Raw genomic sequence first — 26,749 nt, 5'->3', positions numbered from 1 at the left:
TAACTTTCTTAGGGACTACAAATGCGTCAAAATAGGTTTCTAAGTGGTAAAGGGTTAAAGGGATCTTTTCACGCTTTGGTAAATTGACAAAATTGAAAAAAGTTGTTTCAGATTCGCACATTTTCGTTTTAGTTATGATATTTGTGAGGAAACAGTAATACTGAACATTTACCATGGTCTAATATAGCCATCATATGCATCTTTTGACGATTTTAAAACCTAAAAATTATAAAGCGTTGCAACGCGAAACGATTGAATAATTTGGAGAGTTCTGTTTTTGTCGTTAAATTTTGTGAAACTACGAAGATTGCTTATATAAGGTATAAAATACGTCAAGAATGTGTACTCGGCGGAATAGCTCAGTAGGCTAGAGCGCTTTTACTTCAGGACTCTGGCAGGACTCCAGGGGTCACTGGTTCGAAACCTGCTCCGGGCAAAGTTCTTTTCCTTTTTTAAATTTTATTCTTGATTTTTTACTGGAGCTTTTACGATCCAATGTTTACATTTATCAATATAAAGCATTTAATGAATAAGTTAAAAAATGCCAAAATCTGTGAAAAGGCCCCTTTAAGTCTTTGGTATGAAATCTAGAAGTCTTCCTTTTATTGCTGTTATTGTTGGATCAGTTGCACTTTTTCATATTATTGTTCAATAACAACAAAAAAGGTTTGTATTGCATTTCCAAGGGACTCTTACATTTTGTGAAATGAATGTGCACCATCAATTTTGGGATGAAAGTTTTGCTCAGACGTTCCTGAACTGAAGTGCTATGGGACCATATTGAATAACCATTAAAATACTTATTCAGTTTTTGTGTAGTTCTAAATTTGAATGTATTTCTTTATTACATTAACAGATTCACTCTAGGAGCTCTGTTACCAATATTCCTTAAATGATGCTCTCACTATAAAGTTAGTTTTAATGTAACATGGTGCATATGTGATTTTCTATACAAAAATGGTATGGAAAGTATCAAATTTAAGATAAGGATACAGTTGTTCTTGAGAATCTTGATACATTATCATACTGAAAAGTTAGTCCCTGTGATTGCATTATTAGCCAACAATAACATTTGTAAAGTTGAAATATTATAAGGACAGGCTTCATTTCTTTTAAAAATAGTATTTCAGATAGTAAAATTTAAGTAATTTTTAGCTCATCTATTTTTTGAAAAAAAATTATGAGCTATTGTCATCACCTTGGCGTCGGCGTCGGCGCCTGCGTCGGCGTCCGGTTAAGTTTTGCGTTTAGGTCCACTTTTCTCAGAAAGTATCAATGCTATTGCATTCAAACTTGGTACACTTACTTACTATCATGAGGGGACTCGGCAGGCAAAGTTAGATAACTCTGGCGTGCATTTTGACAGAATTATGTGCCCTTTTTATACTTAGAAAATTGAAAATTTTGGTTAAGTTTTGTGTTTAGGTCCATTTTATTCCTTAAGTATCAAAGCTATTGCTTTCATACTTGCAACACTTACTAACTATCATAAGGGGACTGTGCAGGCAAAGTAATGTAACTCTGACTGGCATTTTGACAGAATTATGTGCCCTTTTTATACTTAGAAAATTGAAAATTTGGTTATGTTTTGTGTTTAGGTCCACTTTATTCCTACAGTATCAAAGCTATTGCTTTCATACTTGCAACACTTATTAACTATCGTTAGGGGACTGTGCAGGCAAAGTTATGAAACTCTGACTGGCATTTGGACGGAATTATGGGCCCTTTATACTTAGAAAATTGAAAGTTTGGTTAAGTTTTGTGTTTTGGTCCACTTTACCCCTAAAGTATCATAGATATTGCTTTCATACTTGGAACACTCGCAAACTTCCATAAGGGTACAGTAAAAGGACAAGTTGCATAACTCTGGATGTCATTTTTACGGAATTATGGCCCTTTTTTGACTTAGTAACTTTGAATATATGGTTAAATTTGTGTTTCAATCCACTTTACTTCTTAAGTATCAAGGCTTTTGCTTTCAAACTTCAAATACTTTCATGCTATCATGAGGTTACTGTACCTTGCAAGTTGAATTTTACCTTGACCTTTGAATGACCTTGACTCTCAAGGTAAAATTATTAAATTTTGCTAAAATTGCCATAACTTCTTTATTTATGATTAGATTTGATTGATACTTTGACAAAACTACTCTTACCTGACATACCACAATAGACTCCACCCAAACCATCGCCCGTGCCCCCCCCCTTCCCCCCCCCTCCCCCCCCCCTTCCCCCCCCCCCCCCCCAAATCCCCCCCCCTATTTTTTTTTTTTTTTTTTTAACATCATCTCACAAATGACCACCACACCCTCACACTATACCCCCCCCCACCCCACCCCCTCCCCAAATTTTTTTTTCAAACGGTTAAAAAACAAAACTATTTATTTTGATTATTTTATGTTTGAAATACCGTCCAACCATCGCACCCAAGAATCCCCCCCCCCACCCCCCCTCCCCCCACCCGAATCCCCCTCCCCCTAATTTTTTTTTTTTTTTTTAAGATCATCTCACAAATTACCACCACACCCTCACACTATACCCCCCCACCTCACCCCCCCCCCCCATGTTTTTTTTGAAACGGTTAAAAAAAACACAAATATTTATTTTTATTATTTTATGTTTGAAATACCGTCCAACCATCGCACCCAAGAATCCCCACCCCCACCCTCCCCATCCCCCCCCCCAATTTTTTTTTTCCTTTTTTTCGCATTTTTGGAAGATAATGTAATAAATGTCCACAACCCCACACAATGCACCCCTCTTCACTCCACCCCTCCCTCCTTTGTGATTGAAAATGAGAGTCCCTTCACCTTTAAAAAGAAAATAGATGAGCGGTCTGCACCCGCAAGGCGGTGCTCTTGTTTTATGTTTCAACAACAGTGATGAATAGCAATTTTGAAATAGAATGCTGTAAGCCTGGTACCAGTTTTTTTATGATCGAATTAAGAAACTAGACATAAATGTTCATTTGCTTGTTTGCTAGTTTCTATAAAGGTATAAAAGTTTCTGAGTGTAGCTTATAAGGTACATAAATGACAAATTACCATAGTTTGTTGTTTTTTTTTTGCATTTCAGTTTCCACATTCTTTTCGCTCTTTATAAAAAATATATCAATGGTAGTGTTTATTTGCAAATATTTGAAAACAATTTGAGATAAAGTGCTTTATAGTGCACCAGGTGTTCCTGTGGTTGATAAAAATATATTATCTGTTCAACTTAGGGATAGTGTTGTTGGAAGGTAATTATAGTCACATGATGCGTTGAGTAGGTATCGAGTAAATGTCAAATGTTTTATTGGTCAATTAACTAATTGGGTAACCTGCCAGCTAGCTGACTCAGAAGAGCTCTGAACAACCAATCAGAAAATCTGTTGGTCATGAAATCCATTCTATGGTCTTTCTACGTCTACTTCATATTCCAGTAGGACAGTTGTTTGTATATAAGCACTTTGTACTTGTATACCGGCTTACCCAGGAAAAGTGTTAGTGGGTCAACCAACTGCTGAAACGGCGATTAAATACAACCAAACAAAAATTTTACTGTGCAAAAGATTTAGTAGTTTAAGTAGTTTAAAGTTTTTGTATTAAAATTGTCTTTGAAATGATCTCTTCTAAGTATTGCTCTGTATATAACAGAGGGACTGTTGAAAGAAGACCTACTGATGGTCAGTTTCCATCCGGATTTGAAACAAGTATCCATGTCAAACAGTGGCGAATACATCTTTATTATCGATCGATCTGGTAAGCATACATTAAAAATGGGTCTATATGTTATTGGAAGTATTACTAAGATTTTTAGTTATATTTATGTTGCCTTTTATGAGTTTTGGTTAGTCTTGGTGAACATTTGTATGGACAAAAAAATGTTTAAAGATCCATTCTTTTTATCCTTGCAAAAAATAAATTGTTTACCACAATTGCATTATGGAAAAATAACGGATTAATGTACACAAAACCTCACTGAAAGTAAAAAAAAAATGAATTGATACTTTTAAATGGTGTAGTTTTTGGGTATATAATAGCTGGTGATACCGGCGGTAAATTGACATGTTCATTTTGTGTATGCTACGATGATTCAAAACTTTGGAAGTGTACATTTCATTATCATCAATCGCTTTGGAACATCATTTAATGTATTTAAAAACTTGTTTTCATCTAAGTAAACATAATTAACTTTAGACTTGATACCCTTTTGAAATGCATTGAAATATTTTCTCTGGACAGGGGTTCATGATTGTAGTATAGTGTTCTGCATTCAAGCAACACAAGTACCAAGATAACACGTACATTTAAAACCCTTATTTCAGGTAGTATGAACGGAGACAGGATCAAGAATGCAAAAGAGGCTTTACTTCTCTTTCTGAAGAGTTTGCCCCCGTCCTGCCATTTCAATGTGGTCAGCTTTGGAAGCGAGTTCTCATGCCTTTTTGATGGGTGAGCCACTTAAGGCCATACATCTATTTTCCAGGCCGTCACTGCAATATTTGATTTTTAGGGAGGCTGTTTTCGGAGAAAACCCGAGCTATTGTCATAGCCAGCTCGCCATCCTCCGTCCGCTGTAGGCGTCGTGCTAAAACCTTAACATTGGCCATAACTTTTTAAATATTCAAGATAGCACCTTGATATTTGGCATGCATGTGTATCTCATGGAGCTGCACATTTTGAGTGGTAAAATTTCAAGGTGAACATCATCCTTCAAGGTCTAGGGTCGAAAAAACAAAGTCAAGGGAAGTAATAAGCTTTAAATGGACATAGTTATCTGACCTGCCGACGTATATATTTTTGTTAAATAAATCAAAGCGGCGCAGTAGGCGGCATTGTGTTTCTGACAAACACATTGTGGTAAAAGGTTAAGGTCAAGGTCATCCTTTACGGTCTATGGTAAAAAATACAAATTTATGGGAATTAATAAGCTTTAAAAAGGGAGATAATTATTCAATATTGAACATAGCCACTTTATATATTTGGCATGCATGTGTATCTCATGGAGCTGCACATTTCGAGTGGTCAATCACAGTCACGGTAGTGGCTTTTATTTATTTGCTACTAAAAATAGAGATTTGTTGGAGACAATTATTTTCAAGGGAAGTTATTTATATAATTATAAATCTCATATAATATATTTCCTTACCAAGAATTGAAGTTCTTTTCACAGTTACTGTACAGATTTATTATTTTGATTATTTATAACTCAAATGATTGATTTGTCAAAGTTTTTTTTTAAATGAAATAATTATAATTTCTTTGATGTTCATTACATACCTGTGGACTTATGTCCGTAGATACATGATAAACTCTGTCGAGTCTGACATGGTGACCCCATGTCCCCCGGTTGGATTGGACAAAATTCAAGTGAAGTAATAAGCTTTAAAGGGAGATGATTTCTATACTTGCCAATTGATAAATAGCAATTTTATTTCAAAGCGGCGCAATAGGGGGCATTGTGTTTCTGACAAAAACATCTCTTGATATAATTATCATTTGTTACGTGTTCTAATTTGTGAATGCTAGTTTTCATTAAATACCAGTGGACTTATGTCCATACATACATGATGAACTCTGGCTATGATCTCTTTGATAAACCACAGGCCTTGGTTGTCAGTGATGTCTGACTTGGTCATTTTTGACTGTCTACTGGCCTCCCCCCCCCCCCCCCCTCCCCCTGGTTGGATTGGACAAAATCTCTAGGTCAAAGGTCAAGGTCACTGTGACCTCTAAAAAAAAAAATTCTGACAAGCTTTCGCAGCCGAGCGTGGCACCCGTTATGCGGTGCTCTTGTTTTGGAGTATATTTTACAATTCTGTGTTCAGATTGTTAACTTTGTTTTGCATTATTAAGGATCAGCTCAGGTGACCTTTTTTCAAAACTTTCCCTATATATATTTTCCACTACATATCCACATTCAAATGTTAAAAGTTATATAAACAAAATACTACTTTTTCATAAATGAGTGGCCAAATGACATGATTGAATTGCACAAATCTTAACGACCTTGGTTTTTATGTGTCGCTAGTTGTTAATCAGAACTCAGTGATCACTGATTTTTTTGCAAATTTACATGTGGTACAAATACAATTCACTTGAATCGACAGGATTTTGTATTGTCATTCAAATTATCATTACCGCATATCTTTTCTCAATATGTCAATTTTCAGATTACTCATATAACAGCAAAAAGATGTTTGTACGTGATGATAATTTGAGTTCCGATAAAGATATATATATATATTACATAGTGAATTAAAGTCATTGTTTGGCACAAACATGTTTGCTATGCCGTTGGACGAAGATGAAATTTAAAGTGAAACAATATTCGTACTTCATGGAATAAAAGTCAGTAGTAGGTTGTAATTAAAAGAATTGAATAGCATTTTTCTTAATATCATCAGGGTATGAACTAGCTGAGAAATCCTTATAATGCAAATTAGGTGTTATCTTCCCGACAGTTCAAGCCACAGCTAATTGCAACAAATGCTGTTCAATTCTTAAATAATTTAATCATACCAATATGCTTATATCTTTATAAAAATGTTCCTGATAAACAAAAAATAAAAGCATGATTTTCGATTTAAGAAAACAAACAAATAACCCTTTTCAGGAGTGAACCCTATACAGAGAAATCCCTGAAGAAGGCCCTGAAACTGCAAAAGGCAATGGAGGCTGACATGGGTGGTACAGAGATGTACAAACCACTTGAACATGTCCTCAAGGCCAAAGTTAAGAATCAGCCCAGAAATGTAAGTTATTGCAGATCATATTTTACTTGAAAGACAAATACAAAGAAATGTCTAGTGAGAAAAACCATCCATGCTAACATTCAATCTTTATTACAAAGTCTTATTGTGAGCCATTGAAAATTATCAGCTCTGTAAAAACCAAGTTGTATATCTACTCGCTAAAAAGTACGACCCCATCAACTGTTGGCATTATTTCTAGTTATGAAATTGTATATGCAATTACACTTATATCTGATTTTTAAAATATTCAACGAGATAGTTTTGTCATATAATCGAACAGTGGATTTGATGGGGTTACAATTTTATTGTTGTAGATTTTCATTTTCCCGATTTCTTGTGATTTTAACCTGACTTAAGAAGTGAAAATATACACAATTACTTTTTTTTAGCTCTACTGGCCGAAGGCCTGAAGAGCTTATGTCATGGTGTGGTTTCTGTCGTCCATCCGTCCGTGCGTGCGTTAGGCTTTTTCTTGTTTACGCGATAAAGTCCACAGTTTTCATCCGATTCTTTTCAAACTTGTTCAGCGTCTTTATATTAATGAGGACTCGAAGCCTATTGAAAATGGGTTACATCAGAGTAAAAAGTCAAGAATTATCTCCCCTTGAATTTGAGAAAATTGTGAAATAAGGCTTGTTTACGCAATAAAGTCCACAGCTTTCATCCAATTATTTCCCAACTTGCACAGTGTCTTTATCTGAATGAAGAGTCAAACCCTATTGAAAATGAGCAATATCGGAGTTATAAGTCCAGAATTATCTCCCCTTGAATTTGAGATAAAAATAAAAATTCAGTTTTTTTTATGTGATAAAGTCCATAATTTTCATTCATTTCTTGGCAAACTTGCACAGTGTCTTTGTATCAATAAGGACTCAAACCCTTTTTTATGCCCCCCTTCGAAGAAGAGATTGTTTTGCACATGTCAGTCGGTCCGTCTGTCCGTCCACCAGATGGTTTCCGGATGATGACTCAAGAACGCTTAGGCCTAGGATCATGAAACTTCATAGGTACATTGATCATGACTGGCACATGACCCCTATTGATTTTCAGGTCACTAGGTCAAAATTCAAGGTCACAGTGACTCGAAACAGTTAAACGGTTTCCAGAGGATAACTCAAGAATGCTTACGCCTAGGATCATGAAACTTTATAGGTACATTTATCATGACTGGCAGATGACCCCTATTGATTTTCAGGTCACTAGGTCAAAGGACAAGGTCACAGTGACTCGAAACAGTAAAATGTTTTCCGGATGATAACTCAAGAATGCTTACGCCTAGGATCATGAAACTACATAGGAACATTGATCATGACTGGCAGATGACCCCTTTTGATTTTCAGGTCACTAGGTCAAAGGACAAGGTCACAGTGACTCGAAACAGAAAAGAGGTTTCCGGATGATAACTCAAGAATGCTTACGCCTAGGATCATGAAACTTCATAGGTACATTGATCATGACTGGCAGGTGACCCAGGGTTCTCAATAAGAGCCAGCCGCCAGTCAAATCAGCCGTTTGAAATCAGATTTTGGCCGGTTGAAATTCGCTCAGATTTGGCAAATCGGCAATTGAATTTTCAAAATTTGCGTGTCTTTTCGGTTATTTGGTTTCTATTTGCTATTAAGAAAAGACGTCAATTCATTATCTCCCTTAACGCATTACAACAACAATAAAAAGCCGCATATTGGAATCGGTCAAAAAGCAGTAAAATATTTTGACGTTCTGTTCATCACATGTTGAGTTAAAATTTTACAAATGTAATAAAGAGCTTTTTCCATTTATCTTTATCAAGTTAAAAAAAGCTAAAATTCATAAAATGCATACAAAAAATGCTCAAATTTAAGTGCCTGGTTGACCACTAAAATAGCCATAAAATGGCCCAAAATGCAGGAAATCAAGTGCTCAATTTTAAAATTTTCAGGGGGAGCATGCGCCCCAGACCCCCCTAGTAGGCCTGTTGGCTCAAAAGTTATTGAGAACCCTGGTGACCCCTGGTACATTGATCATGACTGGCAAATGACCCCTATTGATTTTCTGGTCACTTGGTCAAAGGTAAAGGTCACAGTGACTCGAAACAGTAAAATGGTTTCAGGTTGATAACTCAAGAATGCTTAGGCCTAGGATCATGAAACTTCATAGGTACATTGATAACGACTGGCAGATGACCCCTATTGATTTTCAGGTCACTAGGTCAAAGGTCAAGGTCACAGTGACTTGAAATAGTAAAATGGTTTCCGGATGATAACTCAAGAATGCTTACGCCTAGGATCATGAAACTTTATAGGTACATTGATCATGACTGGCAGATGACCCCTATTGATTTTCAGGTCACTTGGTCAAAGGTCAAGGTCACAGTGACAAAAAAACGTATTCACACAATGGCTGCCACTACAACTGACAGCCCATATGGGGGGCATGCATGTTTTACAAACAGCCCTTGTTAAAAAGAGCAATATCAAAGCAATAAGTCCAGAATGACTTCCCCTTGAATATGAGAAAATTTTGAAATCCCGCTTGTTTACGCAATAAATTCCACAGTTTTCATTCAATTACTTCCAAATTTGCACAGTATCTTTATATCAATGAGGACTTGAACCCTATTGAATAAGAGCAGTATCGGAGAAATAAGTACACAATAATCTCCCCTTGAATTTGAGAAAATTCTCCTCTTTTGAGTGATTAAGTATACAGTTTCCATCTTATTCTTTCCAAACTTGCACAGTGTTTATAGCAGTAGAGCGATTCAGGCCCTCATGGGCCTCTTGTTTTACAGGTAATTTGTCAAAACTTGAAGATAATAATAAGACTTGAGTAAGCCATGTTTCAAGAGTGAAGCTGCATTATGCTGACGTCTATTCAGTGGTTTCCCTCTCTCTGAATATCATTATATATAATAGGCGTCAGAAAATTAGTGACATGCACTGCTGCCCCAGTATTTTCATTGTCATAAAAGGACAGTCTTACGCATATTGTCTTGTCATTTAGGTTCATTGAGTTTTACGGGAGTTATTTCTTCTTGAATAATTATTTGTGTCGCCAGAAGATCTTAAACACTTAATATTGAAATTTGATGAAACTTGATATACATCATCTCTATAGGGTGGATATGCACATTTTCAAGTTGTTTGGGAGAGAAGATTTTGCAGGGAGGTATCGACGTTTCATTAATAATGAAACATTACCTAATGAAGTTTTATGTTTCCTCACAATATTTCAGAAACTTGTGATCAAAATTTGATGACGATTTTATATGCTGTAATCTTATAGGGTGGACATGTGCATATTATCAGGTCACTCCATATCAGTGATTTTCAAGAGAGTTATTTACAGAACAATAATTATAGGTTATTAGACGTTTCACTGTACAATACAGAGATATATTTGGACGAGCACACAGTTTGACGTCATATTGGACGAGCCGTTAGGCGAGTCTAATATGACTTCAAACTGTGTGCGAGTCCAAATATATCATGTATTGTACAGTTTAAACGTCTAATAAGCTTTTTATTCTATATCCCTTTCTTCAGCTCTTTGTTTCATTTTAATTTTGATTATAAAATGCTTTAATTGCATCTATGCTATTTTCAAGACAAGCGCCTGTGTGAGTCAATAATAGTACATTCGGATACTTTTTCTCAGTAACGGCTTTTATCGTTATAAAACAATTGCTTAGTGCACTTGTACTCAACTGTCCAATATGGAAAAAATACAGACTTTTTGGATCCAATACCGGAATATATTGGACGGTCACGTGGTACATATGAAGAATGCCGATTGGATGAATTTATTGGATATAGAATAATTTAAAATCTTCACTGACACTTATGACCCATATATAAAAACGTATATGCAATATAGGCCGGACATGCAAATATTAATGCATTACACTTCAACACCGTTATTTCGAACACTTATAATCCAAAGTCACCGTTATTTCGAAGTATTTTTCGGGTCCCGAGTTTGGTTCTTTTTTGTTTAATGTAATATTTCATTGTTAATCCGAACTTCGTTAAACAGAAGAAATCGTTAATTCGAAGTGATTCAGTCGGTCCCAACACTATAATTCGCACCTAATTATCAATCTTTAATCCAAAGTCAAAACTGCAAAATACTGAGCGTAATGTCACACCTTTGTCGTGGCGCGTCAAAAGCAGATAATTACACCTTTGTCGTCTGCGCGAACGCCGGTGTTCAGAGAGACATCGCGTATTTGTTAAAAAAATGTTAATTCATTTCCGAAAATGTATTCATATGTATGTATGTCTGATCATTTGTGATATTCGTTTTATATGTTGTGTAATTAGACAAAAATAGAAACAAGAAAAAGAATCGTTTATTCCTCCGTTTGTTACAAGTGGAAATCTATTGCTATCTGACTAGTTTACGCTTTTCAGTAAGCGTGTTACCGAACTATGCGAATTCCACAACGTTTTTTTTTACAGAATCAAAGAAGTTTTCGGTCAAAAGTTTATTTCGAATTATCGTGAATCTGAAGTTTTTTTAAAGGTCCCGACGACTTCGAAATAACGCTGTTGAAGTGTATTTCATTTAAATGTTAGGTCAAAATATTTTTTTTGGGGTCCCTTGATCTTTTAAAGAGCATTTGGCTCAATTACTTGTTTCAGGTTGCTGTCAATAAACCCATACATTGACAAACCACATCAACAGTGAACATCCATCAGTTTCACTTATAGTGTTTTGTATCCATGTAGTTTCTTTGCATATTATCGTCAGGGAGGGCCCAAACTTTAATTGCTGAATACCTAGTTGATCATGTTCACTCTTGTTTGGTGTTGCAGGTGTTCCTTCTGACAGACGGTGATGTTGGAAACAGCGCACAAGTGATTTCTTTGATCAAGAGTCATTGTAGCACAACCAGGTCCTTGCAGTTTTATTTGAGACGAGTTAGGAGAAAACTGCGCTAATGCATGCGCATTAAGTGTTGTCCCAGATTAGCCCTTGCAGTCTGCACACGCTTTTCTAGGATGACACTTTTTATAATAAAGGAGTCATCATTCAAAGAAGTCTGTTCTTAATGAAAATCAAGTCTGGGCAGAAAGTGTCATCCATTATTAGCCTGTGCAGATGACACTGGCAAATCTGGGACGACACTTTACGCACATGCATTAAGCCCAGTTTTTCCAGAACGTCCATTAGAATATGATATTTTTGTTTGATGAATTATCATCTTTCCCAAAATAGGCAAAAAGCTATATTTTATAGCATAAAGACCATAGTGTTACAACAATCAAACAGTTAAACCACTCATTGCATTTTAAAATTAAATTTACTCGCCAAGGTTATTATAAGCTGTGACTTTTGTATTCGAATTGCATAACACAAGTAATTGTCTCTATTTAGAGTGTTTGCACTTGGTATTGGCGATGGGGTGTCTACGTCCCTCGTGAAAGCTGTGGTGAGGGCAGGGAACGGGCTGGCTGAGTTTATAGCAGATGATGCTCGCATACAACCCAAGGTGAATTTCGCTCTATATTCTGATTCCGCCAATGAGAAAGACAATTGTCTCTATTCGTTCAAAGCTTTCAATCATCAATGCAATCAAGCTTAAGCAAGAAGTAAAAACAAATCAATGTTGGTATAATTATACAGAAAGGACTTCAGTTTGGAAATCTTTGGTAATTAACTTTTTCAAACTGAAATTATTTGTTTGGTCTTCGAAGAATTGTAATGATGATGGAATGATGAAATGACATTATTATTATTATTTCCGAGCATAAGACATTGGTATAGTAATTAATATATTGACTGATCATGTATTATATACTTACAATATTTTCATGGATTGTACTAAAGCTGTTACAAATGATGTTATATTTTTTATGTATCATATACATATTTGTTAAGTGGTGGATATTTTTGTGTAGACCTTAGTGCGCCCTTATAAGGGTGTGTGACTTTATGTTCTAGGTTGTGTCCTTATTGAAATGTGCAATGCAGCCAGCAGTGACCAACCTAGAGGTCACGTGGAACTTGCCTCCCGCTGTGTCTCTTGTTTCCATACCAACTGAGGTCCCGGCTATGCTGACTGTTGGCCAGAGACTGACATTCTTTGCATTGCTGAAAGGGGTAGATATGAATGTTAGTGTAACGCTGTTGTCTACTTATTTCATTCTTTTGTTGTATTTATGTTATTTTGTTTTCAGTGATTGTTTATTTTAGTAGTATTATTGTAAATAGTTGTGTTTTTTTACGCGTATGTATGCCTTAGAAAGTCATATTTAATTTAAAACCTTTCTTACTACATTAAATTTTTAAAGGCTTCATTTCCAACCCTATGTTACTGATGAGCAGCGAACAGCGTAAAACCTGAACAGACTGCAAGCTACTCGCAGGCTGTTCTGATTATATCTTGGTTGCAAAAGCCATTTTCACTTTGCTTCTTATGGGGGAAAGACTTAACAAGTTCCCAACTAGCTATTCTCCCCTTACCTCTAATTCAAGTAAGGAAGTTGTCAGTCACTAGTATATGCACTTAGTGCTGGTAAACCAGCTTACCCAGGAAAACATTAGAGTTGGTTGAGTCAACAACAGGATCTGACTCAAATACTGTTGAAATCGGCACACAAACAACAAAACAATAAAAATCATGTCAATTTCTCACAAAGTACTTGAGATCCATTGATGATTTTTTATGCCCCCAAAGGAGGGCATATAGTGATCGCACTGTCCGTCCATCTGTCCGTCACACTTTGCGTTTAGGTTTCGAAAAATGCTCATAACTTCTATGTCGCTTCAGATAGCAATTTCATATTTGGCATGCATGTGTATATGGACAAGGCCTTTCCATACGCACACAAATTTTGACCCCTGTTACCTTGACCTTGAACTAAGGGTTCGCGTTTATGTTTCTAAATCTGCGTTTAGGTTTCGAAAAAAGCTCATAACTTCTGTCAAGCATTTATAGGGGGCATAAGTCATCCTATGTGACAGCTCTTGTTTATTTTTAAAAGTGCAATGTGAGAATTATGAATTATAATTCTATGTCACCAAAGTTTAAAGGTCAGGTCTTAGTTACATTAACTTAAAATTAAAAAAAACTCAAATGTATGTATTAAAGGGGCCTTTTCACAGATTTTGGCATGTTTTGAAGTTTTTCATTAAATGCTTTATATTGATAAATGGAATTATTGGATCTAAAAGCTCCAGTAAAAAATCAAGAATTAAATAAACAAAGAAGAAAAAAAAGGTAACCCTCAGCAGGGCTCGAACCACTGACCCTTGGAGTCATGGAGTAAAAAGTCTACCACTTAGACCACTTGGCCATCCTTCCTTATACAATGACAGGAGTATTTTATACTTTATATTAGCAATCCTCGTCATTTCACAAAATATATCGACAACAACAGAACTCTCCAAATTATTAATATGTTTCACGTTGCAACGCTTTATAATTTTCAGGTTTTTAAATCGTAAAAAGATGCATATAATGGCTATTTTAGAACATGGTAAATGTTCAGTATTACTGTTTCCTCACAAATATCATAACTAAAACAAATATTTGCGAATCTGAAACAACTTTTTTCAATTCTGTCAATTTACCCAAATGTGAAAAGGCCCCTTTAAAATCCAGTTGAAAATCCCTGGTTAAAATGGGCAAAAACAACTACAAAACAAAAAGTTAATTTCTCACAAAGCACTGAACTTACATTTATGAAACTTTGCTTACTTAAAAATGGCTTTGTGAGGATTATAGATGATCACCATTTGTCACTAGAGGTCAAAGGTCAAGTTCTGTTACTTAAAAATGGAACCAAACTTAAAATTGAAATAACTCAAAAAGTACATCTGGTAATCTTCACTTTGTTTACGTGTTGAGCAATAGGTTCTCCATAATGTCTGACTGTCAATTCCTTCCACTGTTTATCTGTTAGCCTGTCTTGTTGCAACAACTGAACTTACTATCAAAGTAGGTATGTTTAAACTGGATATACTGCCATTTCTTAGTTGAAACAGAAGATTCTTGGAAGAAAATGTTAAAAAGAAATATGTGAAGATGTAGCAAGACGTTTCAGTTTTCATTAGAGGTCAAATGCAAGGTCACAGTAACTAAAAATAGAACAAAACTTAATAATGTTATTTCACAATTGCTACATAAGATAACATCATGTAACTCGGTAACACTAAACATAAGGCTTATGTATACCTGTTTTATGTCTGTCAGTCCCTTCCTCTGTTAACCCATCTGAAGTTAAACTATGGCATTATCTTTGAACAAAAATAAAACATAAAATTATTTATATTTGCAAAAAGAAGCAATATTGTCAATGATATTGTTGTATGAGATTTAGTTTTGTTACACTTAGATCGTGTTAACATTCCCAATGATGTTCAAACTTTTGATAACTATCCCTGATTTTCCTGTTAACATTCACAAACTATGGATAGAGGTGATTAAATCATGACAACAGCATTTTAGTAGAGATCAGAGCAAGTAGCTATTTGGAAATTTAAATCCTAGAAATATGTGAGATTGTTATTCTGTAGTGGCCTTGCCGTGTTTGACGTAAAGTTAAGAAAAAGGGCCTTTGTATGTGATAGAGGTCTATTATACACATGCATCAATAATTTTTCACTCAATATAAACAATTAAAGCATCCTTTTAAAGTACCTACATTGATTTACACCCTTTTGTTTCCAAAACAAATGTTTCACATTTAATTGCCTTTGAAATGAAATACTGGTAATACTGTGTATCCTGTATCTTGCAGACTGTATATGCTCCAAGTACCCTTACCTTGAAAGGATTACAAAACAATGACCCCATCATCTTAACATTGACCTTCACCTTATCTGATGATGAAAAGGTCAGTAAGTCTGCCCCTGTTCATCGCCTGGCAACTAAAGTTCAGATAAAGCAGCTGCAGGATGCTGAAGCTGCTCTCCAACAGGAAATTGAAAGTTAGTTTTTCTGAAGGAAAATTGAATATATATATTTATATTCAACTATTCAGATTTTTTTTAAGTAGCAGATTTAACTCACTTCAAATTATGGGACTGCACTAAGTTGCAAAGCTTTATAGTAACTATTACAAATTGAGGGAAATGTATTCCATATTCTTAAGCTTGTTTGTGTAATGTTATTGGTTATTATAAATTTGTACAAATTTTTAGAGAAAGTCAGAAATTTCAAAGTTGGTCAAAGTTGCCTTAAAGGACAATTACATAGGAACAAATGGACAAAGCGTTTCAAATGTATTTTTTGTTAAAGGTATTTTGTTGTGTTAGTTGTGTTTTTTTATGCTCCCCATATATATATATGGGGAGCAAATAGTTGCCAGTTTGTCCTTCCGCACTTCTGTACTTCTGCTATTCCGTACGGTCACACTTTTGTTACAGTTTCTCAAAGCACCTTCAATACTTTACCGATCTCTTTCATATTTGGCATGTAGATACCTTGCATGGACCTCTACCTTTTGATGATGTTTGAGGTCACTGGGGTCAAGGTCACCAAGGCTAATAATAGACTTTTGTTACAGTTTCTCATAGCACCTTCAATACTTTACCAATCTCTTTCATATTTGGCTTGTAGATACCTTGCATGGACATCTACCTTTTGATGACGTTTGAGGTCACTGGGGTCAAGGTCACCAAGGCTTATAATAGACTTTTGTTACAGTTTCTCATAGCACCTTCAATACTTTACCGATCTCTTTCATATTTGGCATGTAGATACCTTGCATGGACCTCTACCTTTTGATGATGTTTGAGGTCACTGGGGTCAAGGTCAAGGTCACCAAGGCTAATAATAATTTTTCCGTCACACTTTTGTTACAGTTTCTCATAGCACCTCCAATACTTTACCGATCTCTTTCATATTTGGCATGTAGGTACCTTGCATGGACCTCTACCTTTTGATGATGTTTCAGGTCACTGGGGTCAAGGTCACCAAGGCTAATAATAGACTTTTGTTACAGTTTCTCATAGCACCTTCAATACTTTACAGATCTCTTTCATATTTGGCATGTAGATACCTTGCATGGACCTCTACCTTTTGATGACGTTTGAGGTCACTGGGGTCAAGGTCAAGGTCACCAAGGCTAATAATAGACTTTTGTGACAGTTCCTCATAGCACCTTCAATACTTTACCGATCTCTTTAATATTTGGCATGTAGGTACCTTGCATGGACCTCTACCTTTTGATGACATTTGAGGTCACTGGGGTCAAGGTCACCAAGGCTAATAATAGACTTTTGTTATAGTTTCTCATAGCACCTTCAATACTTTACCGATCTCTTTCATATTTTCCATGTAGATACCTTGCCTGGGCCTCTACCTTTTGATGACGTTTGAGGTCACTGGGGTCAAGGTCAAGGTCACCAAGGCTAATAATAGATTTTTCCGTCAAACTTTTGTTACAGTTTCTCATAGCACCTTCAATACTTTACCGATCTCTTTCATATTTGGCATATAGGTACCTTGCATGGACCTCTACCTTTTGATGAGATTTGTAGTCACTGGGGTCAAGGGCACCAAGGCTAATAATAGATTTTCTCAAGGTCACACTTTGGTTACAGTTTCTCATAGAGCCTTTAATATTTGACCGATCTCTTATATATTTGGCATGTAGGTACCTTGCACGGACCTCTACCTTTTGATGAGGTTTGAGGTCACTGGGGTCAAGGTCAAGGTCACTGAGGCTAATATTAGATTTTCTCAAGGTCTCACTTTTTTCCACACAATTAACCCATATATCGACAAAGCATCATTGGGGAGCATCCATCAGTTTTATTTATAAAGAAACTCTGACATTTCCATCTTACTAACATTAATTCCATGAACAATCTTTTTTTCCCTGAGCATATATTTGTGGTCAGTTACAGACCATATGTGTAAATACCAACATTTGTTGTACATGTATTTTTGTCTCTCATCACATCAGCTGACTGGCAGCTTCAGAGTGACAAGACCAATCAGGTCAAAGACCTGCGCAAACAGATTGTTGATGTTAGTCGTCATGGAAACATTATATCTAAATTTACATCGTTTGTTGCTGTTGACACTGAGGGTGAGAAAGTTCAGGGTAAACTTGAACAAAGGTCCTGCCCTATACCCACCGTTAGTGAGGAATTCGTCAAGGGATTTAATGAAGTAAGTGGGTACAGATGTTTATTCAACCCTTTACCACGTATATACATATTTTGACGCATGTGTAGCCCCTCAGAAATTCAAATTTAATAAAGACCTTTTTTTTTTACAAGACTCAAGCTTTAAAGGCTTAATTTCCAACCCTTATATACTGATGAGCAGCAAACAGCATAAAACCTGAACAGACTGCGAGTTACCCGCAGGCTGTTGTGGTTTTATGACATTTGCACATAGCCATTTTCACTTTGCTTCTGATTGGGAATGGATTAAACAGTAGCATAGCATATATGTTCGGTTAGACAATTTTGCCATTATTTTCATATTTTGTATTGTTGTGTTTTCCAGAGCATGGGTCAGTCTGCCTTATGTGATTCTGTAAGTATTGCTGGCTGTATTTCTATTAGACAAATGATAGATCCATTTGATGTGTGACTTATGGTAAATTGTTTCCATCACTTTCCCATATGTGTATTTGCTGCCCTGATGCTAAATAGTTCGAATACACAATAGGATGTGACATGATCTGTCCATAGCTTTGTTGCTAGTCCATCACTTTCAAACAGGTTATTTATAGACGTACAAAATATAAATAAAATGTATAAAGCATAGTGATTTCCTGTTTCAAGCATTTCAAAAATCAATCTCAGTCCATCCATGTACGTGTGCCTGTCCGGCCATGCTATAAAATAAAACAATAAAAAATGGTATGACTTACTTGTTACTTTGCTATTTACTTTTTTAAGAACATTTGTGTATTTCAGGGAATCATGCTGTGCGGAGGTGCTTTACGTGTATGTATATATATATATATATGTTTTTATATGATGTATTTGTTAAAGATATATACACATATTTAATTTAACTCCAGTATCAATTATGTAAAAACTAGGGATGTCAACGAATATCCGAATATCCGAATATTCGGTCCCGGACCGAATATTCGGATACAGTTTTCCGAATCGAATATTCGGAAGAAAAAAAATCGAGTAATTTCAAAGACTTTGTATTCGTAAAATTTGCTTCAAACATTGTTAAAACAAGTTGTTCCTCGTGTCATAATGTTTATTCCTGCTACGCGCGATAGTGCGTCGCTATGGTGATGACAGTATACCGGTCATAAATCCCGCTAATTGCCTAACAAAGACAGACACTTTGTGTCAAAATTATGATAGGTGCAAATCGCGTCGGCAATCAAAACACCGACCTGCACTTGATCCAATGACTCGAAATACATTTAAAATTATCAAAGATTAAATGAGTAAAGGAAAAGCCAACTTGGTGTAAAAAACGAATAAGACCGTATGGCAATTAAACCACCGACCCGTCTTGATCTTATAACTCGAATTACATTTAAAATGATCCAAGATTAAATGAGTGAAGGAAGTGCCGACTTGGTGTGAAAAACAAAGAGATCGTATGGTTATAATCACGTTGTCCAATCAAAAAAGCTTTTAGAAAATAATTTAATCAACCTCTAACGAGTATTTGCGTATCGTATGGTCCAAACTTTAATTAATTACTCAATATTCAATCAGGTATTATACTTAAAGAAATGTTTTTGGTAGTTCGCCCTCATTTAATTGAAAATATTATAATTGCTACACGCATAAAGTAAATCTCTGTCCAAGCAAAATGCCACCTACGCCTTCCGCTGCTTGGAAGTATTTCACGACATCATCCGATAATAAGTCGCCGATCCAAATGACTTTTAAACGTGGCAACTTTAAAAGACTGACTGTTTAGTCTGTTAAACAGGTTCAAAGTGTGTTGTGGCTATGTACATGATTCGTTTAAGTTCTGTTTTGTCATGTTATTATTTTGTCGTCATGTAATATTATGTTTCTCGTTCTATTGTTGATGTACAATATAAATAGTTTAAAAACAGTTTGTGTCATTTAATTTTAACAATAAAAAGTAATCAACAAAATCAGCTTCGAATTATCGACGGCAATGCTGTGTCAATATTTAGTCACTTCCGGTGCACTTCCGGTAAAAACGAAAGTAGAATTCTTGGAGTAATGGTACGGTAAACAAAGTTGACTTTTTTCCAACAGATGTTGACTGAATATCCGAATATTCGTTCGGAAGGATGACCGAATATTCGAATACCAAAATCGGTATTCGTTGCCATCCCTAGTAAAAACCTACAGTAATTTGTTTTTCTATCAAATGCAAAAAAAAGTTACATTAAATGCAACATGCATCAATTAAATTTATGGATCATCTCACTCAAACTTACGTAGTTGAAATATATAATCCCCAAATTGTGTTTTTAACCCCTCTATACCGTAATTGCTCTAAATTTTAGGACACTATATAATACAAAATAATTATTTTTTGCGACTCTGAATTTTCTGACGCACAGGTTTTCATAAAAAATTAATAACTGTATTTTAGGACAGTTTATTATACAAAATTATTTAACACAAATTCTGCCCTGTTGCGCTTATCTGTATACACTTCGGTCATGCGTTTTTACAACCGGATTAAGGTCATAAAACCTTGCAGACAAATGCCTTAGGGCAATGGACCATTTATTATTGGGTAGATAACTATGTATAACGGTAAAAGACACTTGTTTCACCCATCAGATTAAAGTGACACATGCATCAAAGTAATTTATACTATAATGCATTGTATATTGAAAACAAGTGGTGTTATTTGTTTAAAACAATTAACGCTGTACACATAATATATCTGTACATGTATATGATTAAAAGGGTATCTAAATTTGTAAACACATGTTTGTGGACACCTATATTTTTGCAAATATTTTATGTCTATTAATCTTCGGACACAATTTTTTTTTAATATTTGAAAGTGTCCCAAAGCTTAGAGTAATTACTGTATAACCATTAAAGGCATGAACCAGGTCCTTAGGTCACAATACATGGTCAAAGGTCAAATTATTCAAATCAACATTTGCTGCGTAGTTTAACTTTTACCTGCATAAATGAATTTAAAAATCAGTTTGCCAGAAACAAACCCATACTTTATGGTCAAATTTCAGCACTGAATCTCTAATATTTGGTCTGGAGGTTGCATTGAGTATTGACAAACTTTTTAAAAATACATTTGCAAACGTGAACAGCATGATGTCAGAGTCAAAAAGTGTCATGCACAAAAATATGTAAATACCGGTATGTTTAATTTTACATTAACAATTAAAGGTAAAATATAGATTATAATAGATCTGCACTCAGCATCTTCTAATGAGTATATCTTTGTCCTGCATAGAGGGATTTTCAAATAAATTTGCAGGAGTGATCAGCATGTTTGTGTGTTATACTTTGACACTCAATCAAAGTCCAAAGTCAGGATTCACAGTCAAATAAGAAATAAATCATGAGCACCATGGCCTGAGTATATTTATATGTCCCCCACCACTATAGTGGGGGACATACCGTTTATTGTTTTTGCCCTGTCTGTTGGTTTGTGTGTTTGTTTGCGTCAAACTTTAACATTTGCCATAACTTTTGCAATTTTGAAGATAGCAACTTGATATTTGGCATGCATGTGTATCTCATGGAGCTGCACATTTTGAGTGGTGAAAGGTCAAGGTCATGGTCATCCTTCAAGGTCAAAGGTCAAATATATAGCTTCAAAGCGGGGCAGTAGGGGACATAGTGTTTCTGACAAACACATTTCTTGTTTGTCTTGCAAAAATGGAATTTTAGATAATTGGATAGTGCTCTTGACTATGGGTTGACCTATTGTTTTGCAGAGGAACAAGATGCTATATGTATGTAAAGAATTGTGTAAATTAATATCTGTTCAATGTTTCAGGAAAGTGTTCTCAATGTTACTTTTATATTTTGGATTTTAGGCAATGAAACTGCGTTCTGCTTCTCCATTGATGGTTGGTATGCTATTCTATCAATATGGAAACATCATTGATAAAGAAATTTGATTTTTTTTCACATCACATTATAAGCCATGTTAACATTCTAAATGTTTTTCGTTTCAGGGTGGACCACCAGTGGTAAGTTTATATATATCTTAATGTATTACATACGTTGTTGATTGTGTTCAATTTTTATGTTCTTTATCTGATCATTCAAACAAAAATTTCAATTAGCTTGAAGAACATTAATCTATTGCTTATACGTTTGTTGTTCATCTGTTTGATTTAATGCCAATGTGGAAATGCATGTGTAAATATATACATATATAATATCAGGCATTTCCTCAGTTTTAGCACAGTGGCCCTGTGTGCCTGGACTTCAAAATCTAATTCGCAATGACCCTTGTTTTTCTGGTCATGCCGCTGCAACCCTTGAAAATTGACAAGCGCATGTAAAATCTTATCTTAATGTTTTTGCATTCAGCCTACAACCAATCAAAACACACACGCGCTTATCAGCTGTGTGTGCATAATTGGCTTGCATAAGACATGTGAAAGATTTACGGATAGTTTATGGGGTAAATTATGGTGTTTGCTCCATAAAAATGATCAATTGTTCCCTGTACACGAACCTAAATAGCAATTTGCTGTATGCTCAATGTGTCTGTTTGTTTTATTATAATTGTTTAGGACTATTTTAGCGTTTTTTTAAACTTAAACAGAAATTGATGTCTGCTGCAGTTGTATGTAATTTGAAGTAGTTTTAATAAATATCTAACGAATGTTTCAGGAAAATGAACTCAATTTTACGTTTATATTGTGGATTTTAGGCGATGGCAATGTGTTCTGCTCCTAGAATGATGGTAAGTGTACTATTCTATCCATATAGAAACATCATTGATAAAGAATTTTGAATTTTTAGCTCACCTGAGCGATAGCTCGAGGTGAGCTATTGTGATCACTCAGCGTCCGGCGTCTGTCCGTCCGTCCGTCCGTCTGTCTGTCTGTAAACAATTTGTAAACATCTTCTTCTACTAAACCATTGAACCAATTTCAACTAAATTTCATGTGGAGCATCCCTAGGTCATGGGACAAAATAATTGTTAAAAAAAATTTGATCACATAACCAAGATGGCCGCCATGACCATATATGGTAAAAACCTTAAAAAATCTTCTTGTCTGAAACCGCTCATCAGATTTTCAAAAAATTTCACAGGGATGACCTTTGAAGGCTCCCCTGAAAAAGTTGTTCAAAGAAATTTGATTCGTCAAAAAACATGGCCGCAGGAGCTCGTTGAACTTTGCATGTTTATTCGTTTTTGCCTATTTTGTGAAAACTTTAAAAAATCTTCCACATTTTTTGTCCGATCCTTTCCAAATTTGCACAGTGTCTTTATATCAATGAGGACACGAACCCTACAAAAAAATGAGCATTATTGGTCCATGAAGTACAGAATTACCTCCCCTTGAATTGAGAAAATGGTGTTTATGCAATAAAGTCCAAATTTTTCATCCAATTCTTTCCAAACTTGTAAGGATTAAGCATGATTCAAACAAGGGAAACAACTACGGTTTATGCATGTTCTTTTTATTACAGATTTGCCTCCCTTTAATTCATTCAAAATCTCATTTTACAGCAGAGATTCCAAATCTGACCTGTAAATGAGCCCCATATTTACTGCCAGTGCTAGGTTACCTTTTCCCATTTGATCATTCTTAAGTATTGGTCTTGTAATGCTGCTACTGCTTCTGCTACTGCTACTGCTACTATTACTACTACTACTACTACTTCTACTATTACTACTACTATTACTACTACTACTACTACTACTACTACTACTACTACTACTACTACACCACCACCACCACCACCACCACCACCACCACCACCACCACCATTCACAGTGACAAAAAACGTATTCACACAATGGCTGCTACTACAACTTATAGCCCATATAGGGGGGCATGCATGTTTTACAAACAGCCCTTGTTTCTATGGGATTTTAACCACAACTGTTCATGTTTATCTCCGACACATATTTTTAGGTCACCTGTCATGAAGTGACACGGTGAGCTTATGTGATCGTGTGATGTCCGGCGTCCGTTGTGCGTGCCTGCGTGTGTCCGTGCGTCCGTCCGTCAACAATTTGTTTGTGTAGACAGTAGAGGTCACAGTTTGCATCCAATCTTGATGAAATTTGGTCAAAATGTTTATCTTGATGAAATCCGGTTTTGGATTGTATTTGGGTCATCTGGGGTCAAAAACAAGGTCACTAGGTCAAATAATAGAACAACCTTCTGTAGACAATAGAGGTCACAGTTTTCATCCAATCTTTATGAAATTTGGTCAGAATGTTTATCTTGATGAAATCTGGGTTGGGATTTTATTTGGGTCATCTGGGGTCAAAAACTAGGTCACTAGGTCAAATAATAGAAAAACCTTGTGTAGACATTAGAGATCACAGTTTTCATCCAACCTTTATGAAATTTGGTCAGAATTCTTGATGAAATCAAATCTGGGTGGGATTGTATTTGGGTCATCTGGGGTAAAAATCTAGGTCAAATAAATAGAAAAACCTTGTGTTGACAATAGAGGTCACAGTTTTCATCCAATATTTATGAACTGTGGTCAGAATGTTTATCTTGATGAAATCTGGATTGGGATTGTATTTGGGTCATCTAGAGTCAGGAACTAGGTCACTAGGTCAAATTATAGAAAAACATTGTGTAGACAATAGAGGTCATAGTTTTCATCTGATCTTAATGAGTCAGGTGAGCGATTCAGGGCCATCATGGCCCTCTTGTTTTGAAATTTATTTGTTCACATCACATTATATGCCTAGTTTGTCAGCCATACATTTTTCCATATTTTGATACTGACACTGACTAATCCTCACTCTGTTCACTATGATCCTTACTGGATACAACACTGAGTATTAACTTATTTTGAATTTCAAATAATACCACTGGTTTCATGTAAAACATATACCTGTACATCAAAGGTCAAAGTAACACTTACATGTAGAGGTCAAAGGGTAAATAAAACATTTCCTGTCTCAGCAATAACTTAGATATATATTGATGGATTTAAAAAAATAATCACAAATGTAAGCCATAATAAGGCAATTTGTAACATATAACGCTCTTCATACTTCAAAGGTCAAGGTGAAACCTAGATGTCAAAGGTAAAAAATGAAAGCAGTAGTGGAATGTGAGGGCATCTGTGTCCTGGGCATGTCTCGTTTTACACATGTGTTTGGTGACATTTTGGGCTGTGTAATTGATAACATTTTTATGCTCCCCCAAAATTTATTTTGGGTGTAGCATATAGTCGCCGCTTCGTCTGTCCGTGCGTGTGTGTGTGTGTGCGTCCGTCCGTGCACAATTTTTGTCCGGGCTATTTCTGAGCAACTAATGACTGGAATTCAATGAAACTTTATGGGAAGCTTCACTACCAAAAGGAGATGTGCATATTATCAGCCGGTTCTGGTCGGATGATTTTTTATAGAGTTATGGACCTTTGAAATTTTCGATTAAAAGTACATATAGTGCAATTCTTGTCCGGGCTATTTCTCAGCAAATAATGACCGGAATTCAATGAAACTTTATGGGAAGCTTCACTACCAAGAGGACATGTGCATATTATCAGCCGGTTCTGGTCGGATGATTTTTCACAGAGTTATGGCCCTTTGAAATTTTCCATTAACTGTACATATAGTGCAATTCTTGTCTGGGCTATTTCTCAGCAATTAATGACCGGAATTCAATTAAACTTTATGGAAGCTTCACTACCAAAAGGAGATGTGCATATTATCAGCCGGTTCTGGTCGGATGATTTTTCACAGAGTTATGGCCCTTTGAAATTTTCCATTAACTGTACATATAGTGCAATTCTTGTCCGGGCTATTTCTCAGCAACTAATGACCAGAATTCAATGAAGCTTTATGGGAAGCTACACTACCAAGAGGACATGGGCATATTATCAGCCAGTTCTCGTCGGATGATATTTCACAGAGTTATGGCCCTTTGAAATTTTAAATTGTACATATAGTGCAATTCTTGTCCGAGCTATTTCTCAGCAACTTATTATGGGAATTCAATGAAACTTTATGGGAAGCTTCACTACCAACAGGAGATGTGCATATTATCAGCCGGTTATGGTTGGATGATTTTTAAAAGAGTTATGGCCCTTTGAAATTTTCTATAAACTGTACATATAGTGCAATTCTTGTCCGGGCTATTTCTCCCCAACTACTGACTGGAATTCAATGAAGCTTTATGGGAAGCTTAACTACCTTGAGGAGATGCGCATGTTATTTGTGGGTTCTGGTTAGATGATTTATTTAGAGAGTTATGGCCCTTTGAAATTTTTAAGTTGCTAAACCATCCATCGTATTATTTTGTCCAAAGTTATGCCCCTCAAGACGTTTCCTTTTATCAGACGTTTCCTTTTATCTGAATATATAGTGCAATATTGTGACAAAAAAACCTTTGGGGAGCATCACCCGTCTCCGACAGTTTCTTGTCTTGATTAGCTAATCATGGACATACATTATTTTGGTGAAATGTTATCATGAGCATTAATGACATCACATCAGGTCAGAACTTTTAGTTAACGTTTTTGGTAAATTGTTGTTTGAAAGCACGTTATTACCTCTGTGGCTTTAAGTTATATGTCGTAAAAACTTTTAACGTGACCAGGAAATGAGTTATTTTACTGCCACATGCTTATGTATAAATACATTAATGAACTTTTTTTTACTAAATGCGGTTTGAACTGACAACTTGTGTCAGGTTTATGTACATGTTTTCTCTCACCGTGCTGAGCTACTCATGGATTGCATTTGACCACAGGTTGACCACAGGTCACAAGGCCATGATCTGGTTCCCCAATCAGTCCGTACCGTTTGGTTTCCCATTCATGTCTATTCAGTTTGAATCATTTGATTGTAATAGATCTGGTTCCCCAATCATGTCTATTCAGTCTGTATTGTTTGGTTCCCCAATCATGTCTATTCAGTCCGTATTGTTTATTTCCCTAATCATGTCTATTTAGTCCATATCGT

General features: G+C 35.7%; 1 protein-coding gene across 3 annotated transcripts in view; it reads left to right on the top strand.

Annotated features, from left to right (window-relative positions):
• LOC127878921 (von Willebrand factor A domain-containing protein 5A-like) overlaps positions 1-26,749 on the top strand; it is a 46,556-nt gene that overhangs the window by 9,328 nt on the left and 10,479 nt on the right. The window contains exons 6-18 of one of the 3 annotated variants that reach the window (XM_052425481.1): positions 3,635-3,739; positions 4,306-4,432; positions 6,597-6,735; positions 11,532-11,611; positions 12,094-12,208; positions 12,661-12,819; positions 15,462-15,651; positions 17,634-17,842; positions 18,185-18,214; positions 18,601-18,630; positions 21,666-21,698; positions 21,807-21,821; positions 22,514-22,546. In XM_052425481.1, the coding sequence (XP_052281441.1) occupies positions 3,635-3,739; positions 4,306-4,432; positions 6,597-6,735; positions 11,532-11,611; positions 12,094-12,208; positions 12,661-12,819; positions 15,462-15,651; positions 17,634-17,842; positions 18,185-18,214; positions 18,601-18,630; positions 21,666-21,698; positions 21,807-21,821; positions 22,514-22,546 (1,265 nt within the window). Of the gene's footprint in view, positions 1-3,634; positions 3,740-4,305; positions 4,433-6,596; positions 6,736-11,531; positions 11,612-12,093; positions 12,209-12,660; positions 12,832-15,461; positions 15,652-17,633; positions 17,843-18,184; positions 18,215-18,600; positions 18,631-21,665; positions 21,699-21,806; positions 21,822-22,513; positions 22,547-26,749 lie in introns of all 3 variants that reach the window. The other 2 variants (XM_052425480.1, XM_052425482.1) reach the window with 2 other exon arrangements.

Source organism: Dreissena polymorpha, chromosome 4 (genome assembly GCF_020536995.1).
Source record: "Dreissena polymorpha isolate Duluth1 chromosome 4, UMN_Dpol_1.0, whole genome shotgun sequence".
Taxonomy (NCBI): Eukaryota; Metazoa; Mollusca; class Bivalvia; order Myida; family Dreissenidae; genus Dreissena; species Dreissena polymorpha.
This window is presented reverse-complemented; position numbering and strand designations above follow the sequence as displayed.